This window comes from Arachis ipaensis, chromosome B3, assembly GCF_059453495.1.
Source record: "Arachis ipaensis isolate K30076 ecotype BB chromosome B3, ASM5945349v1, whole genome shotgun sequence".
In the NCBI taxonomy this organism is placed as follows: Eukaryota; Viridiplantae; Streptophyta; class Magnoliopsida; order Fabales; family Fabaceae; genus Arachis; species Arachis ipaensis.
The window spans coordinates 46,416,807-46,436,784 of record NC_142438.1 but is presented as its reverse complement, the minus strand read 5'-3'; the positions used below and the strand labels follow the sequence as shown (position 1 = coordinate 46,436,784).

General features: G+C 38.7%; 1 protein-coding gene and 2 non-coding genes across 3 annotated transcripts; 1 reads left to right on the top strand and 2 right to left on the bottom strand.

Moving 5' to 3' along the window:
• Positions 1 to 10,347: 10,347 nt before the first annotated feature.
• Positions 10,348 to 10,456, bottom strand: LOC148570506 (small nucleolar RNA R71). Its single transcript, XR_015908699.1, has one exon. It is a non-coding gene; the product is annotated as a small nucleolar RNA R71 (small nucleolar RNA).
• Positions 10,457 to 11,595: 1,139 nt separating this feature from the next.
• LOC107633042 (uncharacterized) lies at positions 11,596 to 11,940 on the top strand. Its single transcript, XM_016336676.1, has one exon. The coding sequence runs from the start codon at positions 11,596 to 11,598 to the stop codon at positions 11,938 to 11,940; it is 345 nt and encodes a 114-aa protein (XP_016192162.1).
• Positions 11,941 to 18,150: 6,210 nt separating this feature from the next.
• Positions 18,151 to 18,258, bottom strand: LOC148570505 (small nucleolar RNA R71). Its single transcript, XR_015908414.1, has one exon. It is a non-coding gene; the product is annotated as a small nucleolar RNA R71 (small nucleolar RNA).
• Positions 18,259 to 19,978: the final 1,720 nt, after the last annotated feature.

The window sequence follows — 19,978 nt, the reverse complement described above, 5'->3', positions numbered from 1 at the left end:
TTACTGATTTCAGGACTTTGGTATTGTGCAATGGCTAGAGTGTCCCCTTCATCAAGAACTTCTTGGATTGATGGTTCAATTAAATTAACCACTTTGCACTTCCCTGATTCATTGGAGTGTGGACTCCCTTGGTTGCTATCCTCCCTTTGTTTTGTATGATTTCGCATTGCTTCTTTTGGAAGGGATTTTTCCTGTTTGTTTGCCACCTCTTGTAGCCTCTGCAGATATGGAATTCTAGGCTTGTATGCCTCCACAATCCTCTTCTTCATTGGAATTTCACTTGGTATAGGAGCTTTTTGGTCTTGCTCTTGCACTTCTAACTCCTCTTTTGTTTGTGCATCTTCCTCTTCTTCCATGTGTGAGGGTGGAGAGTTCTCTAATTCAACGGTCCAACAACTTAGACTACACATATTAAAATCAACTAATAAAATAAATGAGGAAATGACTAATTCAAGTAATAATTAACAAACATTAGCAAACTATGTACCAGCCTACTCTTCGTCTTCATGAAGGTCGCCGACCCCTCGCCGACCCACCTGTATACTTCGACGGCCTCGGCGAAGCCCTGTTAGCGACGTTCGTTAGATGGAAATACTTAAAACTCTCATCAGTTCTAAAATGGGCATCCATTTCCTTCTTGATAGACCGACGGATCTAGATCGTTAGGTGGTCGCGCCCCTGACGAACATTACTCATCATCTGCTGAAGTCATTTAGCTACCCGGTGATCGTAGATCTTCCTGATCATGAGATCATGTTCCATATCCCATACAAATTTCAACTGCGCAAAGTGATTCAATAACATTAGTTAGTCAAAATAAAATACAGTTCAAATACAGTTAATTCAATAACATTGGGTTTTTACTGCCCACTTCTGAAATCATCGCTCTCTGGTCTCAGCAGGGATCTTCGTGTAGCTTGGCCATGGGTAGTCATATATTGACTTGATTACCTTGGAGATCTTCTGTGTACATGCATTGTTGTTCAGTGCAAACCTATCAATGAAAAAATTTAAGATTAACAAATACACAAAAACATATAAACCTTATCCGTATAAAAGACATTAAAACAGTAATAACTCATGCCTGCATGCCATCAGGCCAAATCCTCATCCGTATGACGGGCAGTAATGGAGGGGCATCCTATTAGAATGCATTAAATGAATCACCCACCAGAGACTCTGTCACTGGATCTGTAGGGGGCGTAGTAGAAGGAGGCACGTAGTTCGAGTTCGGGACCATGATGAACTGCTGGTTCTCTAGACCCGCCTGTGACGTCAAAGAAGTTGACGGGGTAGTCGGGGTAGTTGGAGATGATTGAGCAGTCCTTGGGGATTCGGTGGAAACCCTTCCTCTACCACGACCACAAGACCTACTCGATCTACCTCTGTTACCTGTCGTTATGTTTGCAAAGAGAATATATTATTAACATTAATCAACATATATACTACACAAATCCTTTAACATTTACATTATTTCAAAAAAAAAATTGACATAATCTCCCCTAAAATTGGACATATATCCACCTTTACGATTCCCATAAATCCAACCAACCTCAATCCACATCATCACTAAATTCACAATAATTAAACTCAATTAAACAAGGAGCTTTCATGATTCAAATCCAAAGCAATAATCCATAATCTCATGAAGGTTGGAGATATAATATGTAAGCTAAAAGACCAAAATCTTATACCTTGGAGTGATAAATAAATCGTGAACATGACTAATTTAAAATCAAAAGCATCCATGTTAATGCATGATTAAGAACATAACAAATATGGTACCTAGTGTGTGTGTGTATATATATATATATATATATATGTATGTATGTATGTATGTATGTATGTATGTATGTATGTATGTATGTATGTATGTATGACTAATTTAAAATCAAAAGCATCCATGTTGATGCATGATTAAGAACATAACAAATATGGTACCTAGTGTGTATATGTGTGTGTGTGTGTGTGTGTGTGTGTGTGTGTGTGTGTGTGTGTGTGTGTGTGTGTTTTGCAAGTTTAAAATCATATACAAATAAAACTAGAACATTTAAATCAAGGATAATTAGTTTTGCTTACTTTCACAATTAGTCAACAAATTAACATAATCAAGCACAATAAGATGTGACATGTATAAATTCAATGCAAAAGTGATATGCAAAACTTTAAGTACAAATTTGATTGAGTGAGTGGGATTGTGCCATGGACTAATGCAACTTAGCAATTCAATCTACAGAGATGTGCCTAACAAGTTATTACTTCAACTTGTAATTATCTATATCAAATGGAAACATATTATTATGACTAAGTAGCCTTAGAAGCAGGTGTATGCTGTTTATACAACACAATTGGATTGTTACAAGATTATATTTGTGAAAAATGAAAATTCAACTATTTATTCTTAATGGCCAACTAGAAATTATAGTTAAAAAAGTTACATTTTAATTTTATAATTTATAGATCAAATAACAAAAATAATTTATCAAAAACACAAACACAGTAAATAATGAATATACTAGTGATAAGTGGATATCTTATCACTTTTTCATTGCATTTTCTTAGTGTTTTTAGTTATATTTTATTAAGTTTTAGTATGTTTCAGTGCAAAAATTCATATTTGGATGCTATTTTGAGTTTTTGTGTTTTTTCTATGATTTTAGGAGATTTTTGGGCGAAATTGCCAAAATTGGCAAAGTCTTGTTCAGAGATGAAGAAAGGATAGCAGATGTTGTTAAATCCTGACCTCTGTACATTCCAACAAGCATATCTTGAGCTACAAAGGTCCAATTGATGCATTCTCAATGGTGTTGAAAAACTAACTTCTAGAGCTTTCCAGCAATATATAATAGTTTATGCTTCTCTTCCAGATCACTACCTAAAACTGGCATTGAACGTTCATAACTTGAGTTCAATGCCCAAAAGGGAGCAAGCCCAGCGTTGAATGCCCAAAGCTGGCGTTCAACGCCACGAAGGGAGCAAGGAAGCAGCGCATTCACCCCCTAATGGGCGTTCAATGCCCATTCTCCAAGTTGAATGCCAGGCTTGTACGAAACACTCAACCAAGGTGGGCCCATAGTGGATTTTAGCACTTCTTAGCTTATGCAGTCCTATCTTTGTACTTTTAATTTAAAATTAACATTGCTTAGGGTTGGTATTTACTATTTAAAGAGGAGATCACTTAGAATTAAGGATCAAATTTACGAATTGATAGACAGATCTTCTCTGTTTTCTCTGTAAATTATGGGCAACTAAACCTCCTAGGTTAAGGTTAGGAGCTCTGCTTGTCCTATGGATTAATATTATTACTTCTCTATTTAATATATGTTTGATTCCATTCTATGATGTATTGTCATTCTTCATCTAAACGAATTTGGGGTGGAACAAAAGTATGACCCCTTATTCAACATGAGTTCTTGCGAGTCCTGACCCGGACAATAGTGAGCTATAGCTTGAGAATACATCTCCTAAACCAACAAGTTATCTAGGCTAATTGGGATATGTGACATTTAATCTCGTTAGTTATGGGTAATTGAGGTTTCTGTGGTGCTAAGACTAGAATATTGAGCTTCATTCTCCGATCCGAAAGATTTAACCTTGTCTATGGCACTTTAAGTAGGATCAAGGGAGAGTGAATTGCGTGAGCTTCATCCTCGTTCATATTAAATGACCATTGACAATGGCGTTTGATGTGGATTAGAGGAGATTAATTGACCATGACCAATGGCGTTAATCACTTACAGCTTTGCCATAGAATGAATCATTCATTGTTAAAGTAGTCAGTAAGAAGTATTAATCCAGAAAGATAAAGCATCTCCAAAGCCGTAACTGGTTTCTCATTATTGTTTCTACATCAATTCCCTACTGCTTTTTTTACTATTTTGTTTTATGCACCTACAACAACAACCACTATCTTTCTATTCGCCTGGCTAAGATCTGCAGGATAACCATTGCTTGCTCAATCCAACAATCCTCGTGGGATCAACCCTCACTCACCTGAGGTATTACTTGGATGACCCGGTGCACTTGCCGGTGAAGTTGTGCGAGTTCAATTTTGTCCACCAAGTTTTTGGCGCCCTTGTCGGGGATCGCTTGAGATTGATAACTACCAATTGTCTTGTTGCTTAGATCAGGTACTTTTACTAGTTTTTCTTTTAATTGTGTTTCTTATTTTCTTTCTCAAAACTTTTCAAAAATTTTTCATCTTTAGTCATCTTTCTTTTCTTTCTTTCAAATTTTGTGTCAAAATTTTTAAGTTTGGTGTTTTGTGGTAGTTTTGGTTAATTATTTTTTCTTCTTGATTTTCGAAAATTGTTCTTGTTTGCTTTCTTTTGTTCAATTTTTTTTATTATTATCTCTTATTTGATCTCACAATTTTTAAGTTTGGTGTCTTTCTAATGTTTTTCTTTTTTATTTATTTTCGAAAAAAACTTTTCTTTTAATTTTTCAAAAATTCTTATGAATCTTTTCTTATCTTGATTAGATTTTATGTTTGTTGTTATACTAGTAATCTTTTTGTTTAATTTAATTTTCTTCAAATCTTGTCTTTATTATCTCTCGTAATCTTTTTTATCTTTCTCTTTGATTTTAAAATTTTGATATCTTATCTCATTTTTCTTTTAAATTCAAATTTTAAAAGTTTAGTATTTTGTTAGTTTTTCTTTCTTTCAAATTTAAATTTCAAAATCTTGTTTTGGCTTTTTCTCTAATTTTCAAAAACTTCATTTTTTTTATTTCAAACCTTTTAATTAATTGTTTGCTTTAAGATTGGTGTTTCTTTATTCTTTCTTTCTTTCAAATTTAAATTTCAAAATCTTTTCTTATCTTATCTTGTTTCTTTCTCTTGACTTTTTCTTTCTAATTTTTGAATTTCAAAATCTTTCATTGACTTTTCCCTCTTTGATTTTTAGAAATCTTATCTTAAATTTCAAATCTTGTTTTATTTTATTTTAATTTTAAAGTTTGGTGTCTCTTTGCCTCCTCTTTCTCTTTCTTCTTTTTCGAAAATTTTTCACTTTTTTCTCTTTCTTTATTTTCAAAAATTCTTAGCTTAAAGACACTTCTATTTTTGAATCTTCTTTACTTTATCTCATTTGAATTCTTTATTAGATTTTCTCACAGGGATCCCTCTATACTCAGACATAGAGATTCCCATTTTTTCCTTTTCTTGTTTTATTTCTTCTAGTTTATGAGCAGGAACAGGGATAATGAATCTCTTCTTGATCTTGATCCTGAACCTGAGAGAACCTTAAAGAGGCATCTGCAACAAGCTCAGGCTAGCAGAACCAAAGAGAATCTCACGGAATTTCTTGAGCAAGAAGCTGAAGATACAACTATGGCAGCCAATCCAGATGCTGGAGGAGATGCAAGAAAGGTCCTTGGATCTCATACTGTACCCACATCTGACCTATATGGGCACAGCATTTCCATTTTTGCCATTGGTGCAAACAACTTTGAGCTAAAGCCTCAACTGGTCACTCTAGTGCAACAGAATTGCCAGTTTCATGGACTCACACAAGAAGATTCCAACAAATTTTTATCTGATTTTCTGTAGATCTGTGATTCTATCAAGACCAATGGAATAAATCCAGAGGTTTATATTGCTATAAGGGACAGAGCAAGGCTATGACTGGATTCTTAGCCTAAGGAGAGCCTAGACACATGGAAGAAAGTGGTCAATGGATTTTTTGTAAGACCCAGAATCTTTGAAAAGTCTTTTTATGATCAAGTCTCAAATCATATAGTTATTTATAGCCTTAATTTCAGAAATTATTTTATTAAAGACAATTAAGGCAAGTTTTGATTTATTGAATTTGAGATAAGTTATGGTTATTATCCAATTTTACAATTATTGGATTATTTTCTATATTTAAATCATATAGTTGGTAGTTGTGAAATAAAAAAGATTTTTATATGATTTTGGACTAAATAATTAATATTTTAGAATATTGATATTACTATTTTGGAAAATGAAGAAAATAAGTATATTATTTTTAATTATTTGGTGGGGACATTTTATTGAAAATAATTTATGAAATTGATGAACAAATAGTATTTTTATACATTATTATTAATGGATTAGAATTTATTTCTAATTACTATAATATCCTTATTTTTATTCGAAATTACTAAAATACCCCTAACCCTAATTTTTGAAAGAAAAACCCTAAACCTGAAACCCTAACCCGGTACCCGTTTCCCCTCCCTAAACCAGCAGCAACAGCTGCTGCCCTCTAACCAAAACACACACACACCGCCGCCGCTTTCCCCAATTCAACCAGCAGCAACAGTTGCGAAAATGGAAGAAAGAAATAAATAGAGAAGAAGGGAGAAAACAGATCCGTGGAGGAGAAGAAGGAGAGGAGGGGAGGAAAGAGACTGCGCCGCGCGCTGGGCTTCTCCACCATCGCACCCCGCCATGACCCACACCTCGTCGCCGCTCGCGCCGCCGACTAGCTCGCCGCCGCCTCTGTTCGTCACACCATCACTCCTAGCCGCGCCGTCGCCGAGGAGTCGTCGCTGTCGAGGGAGCCCAGAGGAGAGAAACTGCGCGACATTGAGGGAGGAGAGCGCGGGCCAGTGACGCGAGGAGCATGACCCGTTGCGCCGCCGTGTGCTAACACCGTCGTCCTCACCGTGCCGCCATCACCTTTGCCACCGAGACAGTCGCCGTCATTTATGGTAGAGTAGAGAGGGAGAGCTCAGGAGCAGAGCAGATGCGAGAGATCTGGGGCTGAGCTGGGAGTCCAGCCACTGCACCCGGCCGTGCTTGCGTCGCCGGCGCCGCCTCCGTTGGAACCGCCGTGCTGCGTGAAGCTAACGCTTCCTCCATCGGAAAAAGCCGCCATTAGAACCATTACTGATTCGGTGAGCCTTTCCCCTGTTTCTGGTTCTGTCACAGCCATTCCTGGAGGAGAAATCAGTCGTGCCGCCGTGCCTGGCCACCAGAAAATGCCATTTACCGTCACCGAAATACACTGCCGGTAAGGTCTTGTTAATGGACTCTGTTTCCTTTGAATTTCAAGAATACCATAGTCACGACTTTTTGCTGCAGTGGTCATCTGAGTCGCGTGGAGGGAGGAAGGGCCACTGGGTGTCGCCGCACCTTGCCTTCGCCGCCGAAAATAGCCGTTGAGTCCTCAGTATCGGGTCGTGTATCCATGCTTGCCTTTCGTGCTCGGTGTTCGCAGCTGCCTTTGTCATTTCAGTAAGTATGTTTCGGAAAGCCTTGCGTTAGTATTTCGTTGTGTTTGGTTAATGAATGTGAATTTTAGTAACGTGGGGTCGAGTCTTGATTATTATATGTTGCGAATAGTGTTGCGATGGTTATTGCGAAAGTGGCTGGGAGCTGAGCTTTTGGTTACCGTCAGTTCGGGTTGAGGCGGAAAGGACCCTGTGAGGCATTTGGGTTATGGATTTGCGTTTTGAGGTAGGGGCACTTTCCAAAAACTATTTTTTATGTATTAGAATTATTACATATGGATACTGATGTGAGATATTGTGTATTTGGTGATTGTATCTGCCTTATGTATTATTTGATTGACTCGAATGACTATGGATGTTGTTTTGGCTAAATCGTTGTGTTGCTTGTGAAACGTAATGTTTGAAGTTGATTCTTTAAAGATTTGAAATGAGTTTAATCCGTTGAGGATTGGTTTGAATTGAGTCAATTATTTTGATGATGTGAAAAATAGAATCCACTCTTGAGTTCAGCCTAGCTGGCTTTAAATGATCTGGTTTTTGATAAATGATTGTTACTGAACCGTTTCTTTAAAGCTTTAGAAATGAGTTTATTCGGCTGATAATGATTTGATGTTGAAACAGTTTTCTTGAAATATGGAATTGAGATGACTATTGGATTTTGGCTTGCCTTGGACTGATTTTGGAATTTGGGCTGTTGAAAAGGGTTGTGAACGGTTTAGTTGGGACCCGAACCGGGTGGCAAAGTCCAAGTTTTAGGGGAGGTGCTGCCGAAATTTCTATAAAATCCGAGTCTTTATGGAATGTTGTCCGGAAAAATGATGAGTTAAAGACTTCTACTATTTTACTTGATTTATCAAGGAAAGAAGGATTCATGCTTTTGAAATGAATTATTAAAGAGGAAATTGTGACTTGGTCTTGCTTCTTAAGAAAGGCATTGTATCTCTTTCAGAAGAAAGTTATTTAGATGAAACTTGTGTTTTAAAGCTATTTGAATGTGAAAAGGGTTTATGCCTTTGAATTTGACTTGGGGGTTTCAATTAAAGAAGTTTCAATGACTTTGAAAGAACCTGAATGTCTATTGACAAGTTTCATTTCGAAATGTTTTGAGAAAGGTTTTAAGTACTCTCTGAATTCTGAATTTTTGCAAGACTAAAACAATTTTGAACAGTTGAAACGTTTTAGAATTCATCATGGGGGGTTAAAGCTGGTTTTGCCTAAGTAAAGGAAACGGCTTTGAAAGAAGTAAATGATTACGTGACTCGGTTTGGCTTAGACCCTATTTTATTACTCAAATCGGAAAGCCAAGGTTTTAATGATTTTAAATGAATTTGGCGAAATGAGTTATGCTATCCTCCCCTAAGGACTTGGGACTCTGCCAAGGAACGTTTGTTATAAAATCCCATTGTTGGATGGGTGATTTTGAATATCTCAAAGAGATTTTTAACTTGCCATGATTATGGAAGTTTTGGAAAGAGGGTGCCGAGAGTGGCATTGTTTTTAAAAGGAGAATTTACCTTGAGTAAAAGTGGCTTATGAGCCTGAGATGATTTGAGAAATGAGATCTTTAAAGCCAAGGCTGAAAAGAGTTGAAATTTGATTTCAAAGTGAAATGTATTGAGAAAAATGAATTATGGCTTAATTGCCGATTTTATGAATTTAATGATGTTGAATGATGGAAGTGCTGTTTTATTGTGAGCCGGAATGGTCGTGTATGATTTATGAATATTGGCTGGTTCTGGATTGAACCGTGAGCCGGAATGGCTGTGTATGATTATCAATATTGGCTGGTTCTGGATTGAACCGTGAGCCGAAAGGCTGAGATGGATGTTGATCCATGGCTGAGAATGAATGCATATATGCTGAGATATTGATAATTGTGATTTTGCACTTCCACTATCTGAGATACGAGTTTTCCTAGGTAGTAGCAGTGGCTAGCCACCACGTGCTCTAGGTTGAGACTTGATACTCTGTTGACCCTATGTCGTAAGTATGGCCGGGCACTGTGAAAGCCCCGGATGAGCTCGCCCCCGTAAATATTCACCAGTGAGGGTGATGGATATGGATCATGATTATGATCAAGTTTATGATGAGTATAACTCGAGTTGGGGATGCGCGATAGAGGGACAGTCCAATGGTTAGCTACCAGGACTTGTCGGGTTGGCTCTATAACCGACAGATGATATCATCAGCCACTAGGGACAGGCATGCATCATATGTATTTGTGTGACATTGGTTGGGTGTGCATATTATACTTGGTTTGCCTATGTGATTAATTGCTAACTGTTCTACTTGTAATAACTGTTTGTTTGTGCTTGAACTTCCTATCTGTGTTTGCATCTGGGACTCTGTTGGATTGTGGTGATTGGTTGTTGGTTGGATTGTTTGGGCCTAGGGCCGTGGTTGGAAAGAGATGAACTGATGGTTGATTTCGGTTTTGTGTTTCTGGTTTGGAATAAAATTATGAAAGGCTATTTTGGTTCCGCATAGATAAACTGTTTTGAAAGGCTTTTGAGTTTTGAGAATTGAATGGTTCCTCTTTCAGTAAAGATTTTTGACTTTACTTTTATTGAAAACCGTGTTTTTGAAAAGAGGCATAAGAATGTTATTAATCACTGGTACGGTTTATCTTCATGTATCCTATTACAGTAATTCCCAAAAAACCCTCTACTGAGAACCCTTTCGAGGATGATGTTCTCACCCCCCTACATTTTTCCCTTTCAGGATATGGGCGCAGAAGTTACGAAGAGCTTATTTAATTGTTGTTGTGATACTCTGTATTGTTTTAGCTGTGGTTTATTGTACCCTCGCCTTTATCTTGATATAATCTGTAAGAGATAGGAATTGTATTGATTATTGTTTGTAATATTATTTATATATATATATTTATGTATATATATATATATAGATGTACTCTTTATGAGTTGTTGTAAGTTGTATGGTATTTATAGATGTACGTTATCGAACGAAAGTATTTTTTTGGGAGTGGTATTGTGGCTTAAAGTTTTAAACAGGCTCATATTTTAGTATTAAATAGTATAAGTGTCGTCGTAATGTCCGAGCTATCAGAGTCACGCAGCCAGAAGCGTGAGCTTTGGTAGTTAGGGTGTTACATTTTTGACCAAGTCCTTTCCACTTCAGAAGCTGAGTAAGCTTAGGGTGGAAGTTTAAACTTTCAGACAGAAAGAGGGAGAATCCCTCTATAAAGCTTGGGAAAGGTACAAGCAGCTGATCAGGCGATGCCCTCCAAACATGATCTTAGAGTGGACAACGTTAGAGATCTTCTATGATGGCCTCTCTGAGATGTCCAAGATGTTATTAAACCACTCTGTTGGTGGCTCACTCCACATGAAGAAGACACCTGAGGAAGCACAGGAACTCATAGACATGGTTGCTAACAACCAGTATATGTACACTTCTGAGAGAAACTCCGTGAACACTGGGGCTGCTCAGAAGAGAGGAGTCATAGAAATGGACACTCTGGATGCCATCTTGGCTTAAAATAAGCTCATGTCCCAGCAGATCAACATGATCTCCCAGCACTTGAGTGGAGTGCAGAGCACAGCTGCCAACTCTCAAGAGGCAGCCTATGAGGGAGACGTTGGTGACACTACATGGACCACCATGGAGGAGGTGAACTACATGGGAAACTCCTCCAAAAACTCTAATAACAATCCCTATTTGAATACTTTCAATCAGGGATGGAGGAACCACCCTAACTTCAGGTGGAGAGATCAGCAGAGGCCTCAACAAGGCTTCAACAACAATCAGGGTGGAACGAACCAGAACAGGTTCAACAACAGACAGTTCCAACCCTCTCAGCAACAGATGTAGATGCCTACACAAAGCCTCTCTGACTTGGCTACTATAGTCTCTAACCTCTCCAAGGCCACTCACAGTATCATGGCAGAAACAAGGTCATCCATTCGGAATTTGGAGATACCGGTAGGTCAGCTAAGCAGGAGGATACCCAAGGTTACCTCCAACACTCTTCCAAGCAACACAAAGGTAAATCCAAAGGAATAGTGCAAGGCCTTCACTATGGAAGCTGAGGCTGAATCCAAGGAGGAGCCTGCTACTGAGGAACTGAAGGAGATCAAGGCTCAAGAGGAGATTGAGAGTGTCACCATGCATGTCCCTATAGAGACTAAGGAACCTGAAGAACAACCCTCTCCAGACATGAAAGAGGAACCTGAGGAGAAGTAACTTGCTTGGTTCTTGGCAATCCTCAGGAACCTGCAAGTTAATGTCTCTTGTGCAGAGGTGTTGGAGAAGAAACCCCCTTATATGGCCTGGCTGACGACTACTAGCTCTGAAAAGACGGCCTTGAAAAGTGATGAGACTGTAGTACTGACCAAGGAGTGCAGCACCCTGGTCTAAAAGAAGCTACCTCCAAAGATGCCAAATCCCGAAAGCTTCCTTATCCCTTGTACTGTAGGGACCATCACCTTTGAGAAGGCACTGTGGGACCTGGGTTCCAGCATTAACCTTATGCCTCTCTTTATGATGAGGAAACTGGGGATCCAAGAGGTACAGCCTACAAGAATCTCACTAGAGATGACTGATAAGTCCCTGAAACAGGCATATAGCATGGTGAAAAACGTCCTTGTAAAGGTTAAAAACCTTTACCTCCCTGCAGAATTTGTGATACTTGATACTGGGGAGGACAAAGACAACCCCATCATCCTTGGAAGGCCCTTCCTAGCTACTGCAAAGGCCTTGATTGATGTGGAAAAGGGATAGCTGATTCTGAGGCTCTGGGAAGATCATATACTTTTTAAAATTCCCAACCCTCAGTCTCTCTCTGACAAGGGAGGTACTACTGTGCAACACTTAGTGTTTCAATTTTCTCTCTCAATACAAAGTCATACAGAGACACCTGACATCAAACCTATGTTTGGTGTTGAGCATCCATCACCAGCTACTGAGGAAGGAGGCACCAAGAAAAAGGTGCCCAAGGGCTGGAGGAACAAGAAGATTCCAACTGAAGACTTCTCATCGGGCATGCGAGTTGCCTTCACTAGAAGTCCAGTCGTTCCACATACCGTGAACAAGATCCTGTCTCTGGAGCATGTTGAGTTGATCCATGAGAGCACAAGAAGAAAGTTCACCATGAGGGGGCAAAGATCTGAGCCCCTATCAACCTCCATAAAGGAGTTGTCTGTCAAGCTACTGACAATAAAGAAGCGCTTGTTGGGAGGCAACCCAACCATATGTATAGCATCTCTATTTTCTTTCTTTTCATTTATTTTAGTTTGACTTCATATTATTTTATTTTTTGTTAATTTTCATAGTTTTTCCTTGCTTGTTAATGTTTGTGATCATGTGTAGCACCTAGAACAGGGACAGGAATGCATAGGAGTGAAAACAGAACACCCCAGAGAAACCCCTTACTGGCGTTGAACGCCAGAACTAGCGCCCAGCGCCAGAAGGGGAGGAAGAAAGGGCGTTCAATGCCCATTAAGGAGCTCTAGACCATTTTCTTGGTACTTATTGGGCGTTCAACACCCAAACCTAGCGTTGAACACCCCACCAACAAAAAAAAGTGTCCCTACCTGGCGTTCAATGCCCATACTTGGCGTTGAACGCCCTGGAAGGGGCAGAGGCACTCAAAGTTTAAAGCTTCCTAAGCCAGTGGGTCCCACCCAATCCCCACCTACCCCCACCTATCATGCACTCCCTTCCTTCTCCCTTCTCTCACACCCAATATTCTATCCACATTCATCCATCACATCCCAATCACCTTTTCCTCTTCCCAATTCACATTCATAAATTCCATCACATTCCTTTCCCACCAACCCCACCCACTTCAAATTCAACCCCCCTCCCCCCATTCTTCCCTCCCATATGACCGAACCACAAACCTCCCCACCCCTATAAATACCCCTTCAATCCTTCATTCCTACTCACACCCTCACAATCTCCTTCCCTTCCTCAATATACCCTTCATACACTTCCTTTCTTCCTTTCTTACCCCCACTTGGCCGAAGCTTCTCTTCTCTCTCCTCTTTATTTTTTTTCCCTCTTCTCCTATTTTCTTTTTCTTTTGTTACTATTTGCTCGAGGACGAGCAAAGTCCTTAAGTTTGGTGTTGGAAAATCTCTGCTTTTTGCTTTCTATTACTAATCTCCATGGCACAAAAAATTGGAGAATCCTCAAGGAAGAGAAAAGGAAAAGCCCCCGCTTCCACCTCTGAATCTTGGAAAACATGGAGATTCCTCACCAAGGCTCATCAAGATCACTTTTATGGCATGGTGAGGCACAAAAAGGTGACTTCTGAGGTCCCCCTTTAGGCTCAAGGAAGATGAGTATCCAGAGATCCAACAAGAAATTTGGAAAAGAGATTGGGAAATTCTGGCCAATCCTATTTCAGCAGTTGGAACGTTAATGGTGCAAGAATTCTTTGCCAATGACTGGGTCACCAAGAAGCACGACACTAGTGTAAACCCGGAGCCCAAAAACTGGCGCACCATGGTGAAAGAGGAAATCCTAGATTTTAGCCCCGAAAGTGTGAGAATGACACTGCAATTGCCTTGGATGCAATGTAACCCACACTCTTACACTCGAAGGGTCAACTTTTACTAAAGGCTGGAGCAAGTGCTTATAGATATCTATGTGGATGGTGCTCAATGGAGGAGGGACGCACAAGTCAAGCCTTACCAACTGGATAGGCTTGACCTCAAGCCCGTGGCTAGAGGATGGTTGGAGCTTATCCAATGCTCCATCATCCCCACAAGTAACCAATCTAAGGTTACAATAGAGAGGGCAGTGATGATTCGTTGCATCATGCTCGGGAATGAGGTGGAGGTGCACAAGGTGATTCCTCAAGAGATCTACAAGGTAGCTGAAAAGGCCTCCATCCAAGCAAGGGTAGCGTCCCCTCACCTCATTTATTGCCTATTGATGAGCGGATAATTTATACGCTTTTTGGCATTGTTTTTAGTATGTTTTTAGTAGGATCTAGTTACTTTTAGGGATGTTTTCATTAGTTTTTATGTTAAATTCACATTTTTGGACTTTACTATGAGTTTGTGTGTTTTTCTGTGATTTCAGGTATTTTCTGGCTGAAATTGAGGGACTTGAGCAAAAATCAGATTCAGAGGTTGAAAAAGGACTGTTGATGCTGTTGGATTCTGACCTCCCTGCACTCAAAGTGGATTTTCTGGAGCTACAGAACTCAAAATGGCGTGCTTCCAATTGCGTTGGAAAGTAGACATCCAGGGCTTTCCAACAATGTTAATAGTCCATACTTTAAACACGTTTAGATGACATAAAAGGGCGTTGAACGCCAGTTCTACGCTGCTGTCTGGAGTTAAACGCCAGAAACAAGTCACAAACCAGAGTTGAACGCCAGAAATACGTTACAACCTGGCGTTCAACTCCAAGAAGGACCTCTACACGTGCAACACTCAAGCTCAGCCAAGCACACACCAAGTGGGCTCCGGAAGTGGATTTATACATCAATTACTTACTTCTGTAAATCCTAGTAGCTAGTTTATTATAAATAGAACTTTTTACTATTGTATTAGACATCCCGAGTTTTATCTTTGGATCATAGTAGTCTTGGTTACTTCGGTTCCCCTCTGGGGCCGAGACCAATGAACTCCATTATCACTTATGTATTTTCAACGGTAGAGTTTCTACACTCCATAGATTAAGGTGTGGAGCTCTACTGTTCCTCAAAGATTAATGCAAAGTACTACTGTTTTTCTATTCAATTCATCTTATTTCGCTTCTAAGATATTCATTCGCACTCCAACCTGAATGTGATGAACGTGACAATCATCATCATTCCCTATGAACACGTGCCTGACAACCACTTCCGTTCTACCTTTGATTGAATGAGTATCTCTTAGATCTCTTAATCAGAATCTTCGTGGTGTAACCTAGAATGATGGCGGCATTCAAGAGAATCCGGAAAGTCTAAACCTTGTCTGTGGTATTCCGAGTAGGATTCAATGATTGAATGACTGTGACGGGCTTCAAACTCGCGAGTGCTGGGCATAGTGACAGACACAAAAGGAGGGTGAATCCTATTCCAGCATGATCGGGAACCTCAGATGATTAGCCGTGCTGTGACAGGGCATCTTGGACCATTTTCACAAGAGGAGGGGATGTAGCCACTGACAACGGTGATGCCCTTGCATAAAGCCAGCCATGGAAAGGAGTAAGACTGATTGGATGAAGACAGCAGGAAAGCAGAGATTCAGAGGAACGAATGCATCTCCATACGCTTATCTGAAATTCTCGCCAATGATTTACATAAGTATTTCTATCCTTATTTTATTATTTATTTTTGAAAACTCCATAACTATTTTATATCCGCTTGACTGAGATCTACAAGGTGACCATAGCTTGCTTCAAGCCAACAATCTCCGTGGGATTCGACCCTTACTCACGTAAGGTATTACTTGGACGACCTAGTGCACTTGCTGGTTAGCTATGCGAGGTTGTGAAGATATGTTTAGACCATGGTTCTGTGCATCCGTTTTTGGTGCCATTGCCAGGGAATCAATTTCGAACAACAATTCACAACCTGAGTAACAATTTCGCATACCAAGTTTTTGGTGCCGTTGCCGGGGATTGTTCGAGTTTGGACAACTGACGGTTCATCTTGTTGCTCAGATTAGGTAACTTTCTTTTTGTTTTCTTTTCAAAAATTTTTCAAAAATCTTTCAAAATTTTCTCCTTTGTTTTCAAAAAATATATTTTAAAATAAAAATGTTTTCAAAAATAAAAATGTTTTCAAAAATACACTTTTCTTCAGAATTTTTAAGAATGAATTCTAGTGTTTCATAAAGCATGGCTGGCTGTAAAGCCACGACTGTAGGGCATGTTAGACGTGTCATGTCTGAGTTACATACTAAAGCTTGGCTGGCTATTAAGCCATGCCTGACTCTTTGATTGGAGCTTTAGTCTAAAGAGCATAAGATTCCTGGAATTCATATTAAAAATTTTGGAATCCTTATTTTTCTTTTTTTTCAAAATGATTTTCGAAAAAATTAAGAGAAAATACAAAAAAATCATAAAATCAAAAAATATCAAAAAATATTTTTTGTGTTTCTTGTTTGAGTCATGTGTCATGTTATAAGTTTGGTGTCAATTGCATGTGCATCTTGCATTTTTCGAAAATTTTCATGCATTCATAGTGTTCTTCATGATCTTCAAGTTGTTCTTGGTAAGTCTTCTTGTTTGATCTTTGCATTTTCATGTTTTGTGTCTTTTCTTGTTTTTCATATGCATTCTTGAATTCTTAGTGTCTAAGCATTAAAGAATTCTAAGTTTGGTGTCTTGCATGTTTTCTTTGCATTAAAAATTTTTCAAAAATATGTTCTTGGTGTTCATCATGATCTTCATAGTGTTCTTGGTGTTCATCTTTACACTCATAGCATTCTTGCATGCATTCATTGTTTTGATCCATAACTTTCATGCATTGCATCATTTTTCTTGTTTTTCTCTCTCATCATAAAAATTCAAAAATCAAAAAAATATCTTTCCCTTTTTCTCTCTTAAAATTTCGAAAATTAGATTTGACTTTTTCAAAAATTTTTAAAATCTAGTTGTTTTTATGAGTCAAATCAAATTTTCAATTTAAAAAAAATCTTATCTTTTTCAAAATCTTTTTCAAAAATCAAATCTTTTTTCAATTTTTTTTAGTTATTTTCGAAAATTTCAAAAATATTTTTCAAAAATCTTTTTCTTAATTTTACATCATATTTTCGAAAATAACATCATCAATTAATGTTTTGATTCAAAAATTTCAAGTTTGTTACTTACTTGTTAAGAAAGATTCAACCTTTAAGTTCTAGAATCATATCTTGTGATTTCTTGTGAATCAAGTCATTAATTGAGATTTTAAAAATCAAATCTTTTTCAAAAACTAATTTCTATCATATCTTTTCAAAAAATATCTTCTTATCTTATCTTTTTCAAAAAAAAAATTTTGATTTCAAAATATCTTTTCTAACTTCCTAACTTCTTATCTTTTCAAATTTGTTTCAACTAACTAACTAACTTTTTGTTTGTCTCTTATCTTTTTCAAAACCACCTAACTAACTCTCTCTCTCTAATTTTCGAAAATATCTTCCCTCTTTTTCAAAATTTCTTTTTAATTAACTAATTATTTTAATTTTGATTTTTATTTTCGAAAATTTCCAACCTTTTTCAAAAACTATTTTCGAAAATCACTAACTCTTTTTCAAAAATAATTTTCGAAAATTTTCTCCCTCTCTCATCTTATTCTATTTATTTATTCATCTACTAACATCTCTTCCTCACATCACTCACCAAATTCGAACCCCCTCTTCTATCTGTGTTCGAATTTTTTCTCTTCTTTTCTTCTTCTACAAACAATAAGGAACCTCTTTACTGTGACATAGAGGATTCCTCTTCTTTTCTTGTTCTCTTCTCTTTCTTATGAGCAGGAACAAAGAAAAAGGCATTCTTGTTGAAGCTGACCCAGAACCTGAAAGGACTCTGAAGAGAAAACTAAGAGAAGCTAAATTACAACAATCCAGAGACAACCTTATTGAAAATTTCGAACAAGTAAAGGAGATGGCAGCCAAACCCAACAACAATAATGCAAGGAGAATGCTTGGTGACTTTACTGCACCTAATTCCAATTTACATGGAAGAAGCATCTCCATTCCTACCATTGGAGCAAACAATTTTGAGCTGAAACCTCAGCTAGTTTCTCTGATGCAGCAGAACTGTAAGTTTCATGGACTTCCATCTGAAGATCCCTTTCAGTTCTTAATTGAATTCTTGCAGATCTGTAATACTATTAAGACTAATGGAGTAGATCCTGAAGTCTACAGGCTCATGCTTTTCCCTTTTGCTGTAAGAGACAGAGCTAGAATATGGTTGGACTCTCAACCTAAAGACAGCCTGAACTCTTGGGATAAGCTGGTCACGACTTTCTTAGCCAAGTTCTTTCCTCCTCAAAAGCTGAGCAAGCTTAGAGCTGATGTTCAAACCTTCAGACAAAAAGAAGGTGAATCCCTCTATGAAGCTTGGGAAAGATACAAACAGTTGACCAAAAAGTGTCCTTCTGACATGCTTTCAGAATGGACCATCCTGGATATATTCTATGATGGTTTATCTGAGCTATCAAAGATGTCATTGGATACTTCTGCAGGTGGATCCATTCACCTAAAGAAAACGCCTGCAGAAGCTCAAGAACTCATTGACATGGTTGCTAATAACCAGTTCATGTACACTTCTGAGAGGAATCCTGTGAGTAATGGGACGCCTCAGAAGAAGGGAGTTCTTGAAGTTGATACTCTGAATGCCATATTGGCTCAGAACAAAATATTGACTCAGCAAGTCAATATGATTTCTCAGAGTCTGAATGGAATGCAAGCTGCATCCAACAGTACTCAAGAGGCATCTTCTGAAGAAGAAGCTTATGATCCTGAGAACCCTGCAATAGCAGAGGTAAATTACATGGGTGAACCTTATGGAAACACCTATAATCCATCATGGAGAAATCATCCAAATCTCTCATGGAAGGATCAAAGGCCTCAACAAGGCTTTAATAATGGTGGAAGAAACAGGTTTAACAATAATAAACCTTTTCCATCATCCACTCAGCAACAGACAGAGAACTCTGAACAAAGTACCTCTAATTTAGCAAACTTAGTCTCTGATCTATCCAAGGCCACTGCAAGTTTCATGAATGAAACAAGGTCTTCCATTAGAAATTTGGAAGCACAAGTGGGCCAGCTGAGTAAAAGGATCACTGAAATCCCTCCTAGTACTCTCCCAAGCAATACAGAAGAGAATCCAAAAGGAGAGTGCAAGGCCATTGACATAAGCACCATGGCTGAACCTGTAAGGGAAGGAGAGGACGTGAATCCCAAGGAGGAAGACCTCTTGGGACGTCCAGTGATCAATAAGGAGCTTCCCTCTGAGGAGCCAAAGGACTCTGAGGCTCATCTAGAGACCATAGAGATTCCATTGAACCTCCTTATGCCATTCATGAGCTCTGATGAGTATTCCTCTTCTGAAGAGAATGAGGATGTTACTGAAGAGCAAGCTACCAAGTTCCTTGGTGCAATCATGAAGCTGAATGCCAAATTATTTGGCATTGAAACTTGGGAAGATGAACCTCCCTTGTTCACCAATGAACTAAGTGATCTGGATCAACTGACATTGCCTCAGAAGAAACAGGATCCTGGAAAGTTCATAATACCTTATACCATAGGCACCATGATCTTTAAGGCTCTGTGTGACCTTGGTTCAGGGATAAACCCCATGCCCCTCTCTGTAATAGAGAAACTAGGAATCTATGGGGTGCAAGCTGCTAAAATCTCATTAGAGATGGCAAACAATTCAAGAAAACAGGCTTATGGACAAGTAGAGGACGTGTTAGTAAAGGTTGAAGGCCTTTACATCCCTGCTGATTTTATAGTCCTAGACACTGGAAAGGAAGAGGATGAATCCATCATCCTAGGAAGACCTTTCCTAGCCACAGCAAGAGCTGTGATTGATGTGGACAGAGGAGAATTGATCCTTCAATTGAATGAGGACAACTTTGTGTTTACAACTCAAGGATCTCTCTCTGCATCCATAGAAAGGAAGCATAAAAAGCTTCTCTCAAAGCAGAGTCAAACAAAGCCCCCACAGTCAAACTCTAAGTTTGGTGTTGGGAGGCCACAACCAAATTCTAAGTTTGGTGTCAAAACCCCATATCCAAACTCTAAGTTTGGTGTTGGGAGGTCTCAACAAAGCTCTGCACATCTGTGAGGCTCCATAAGAGCCCACTGTCAAGCTATTGACA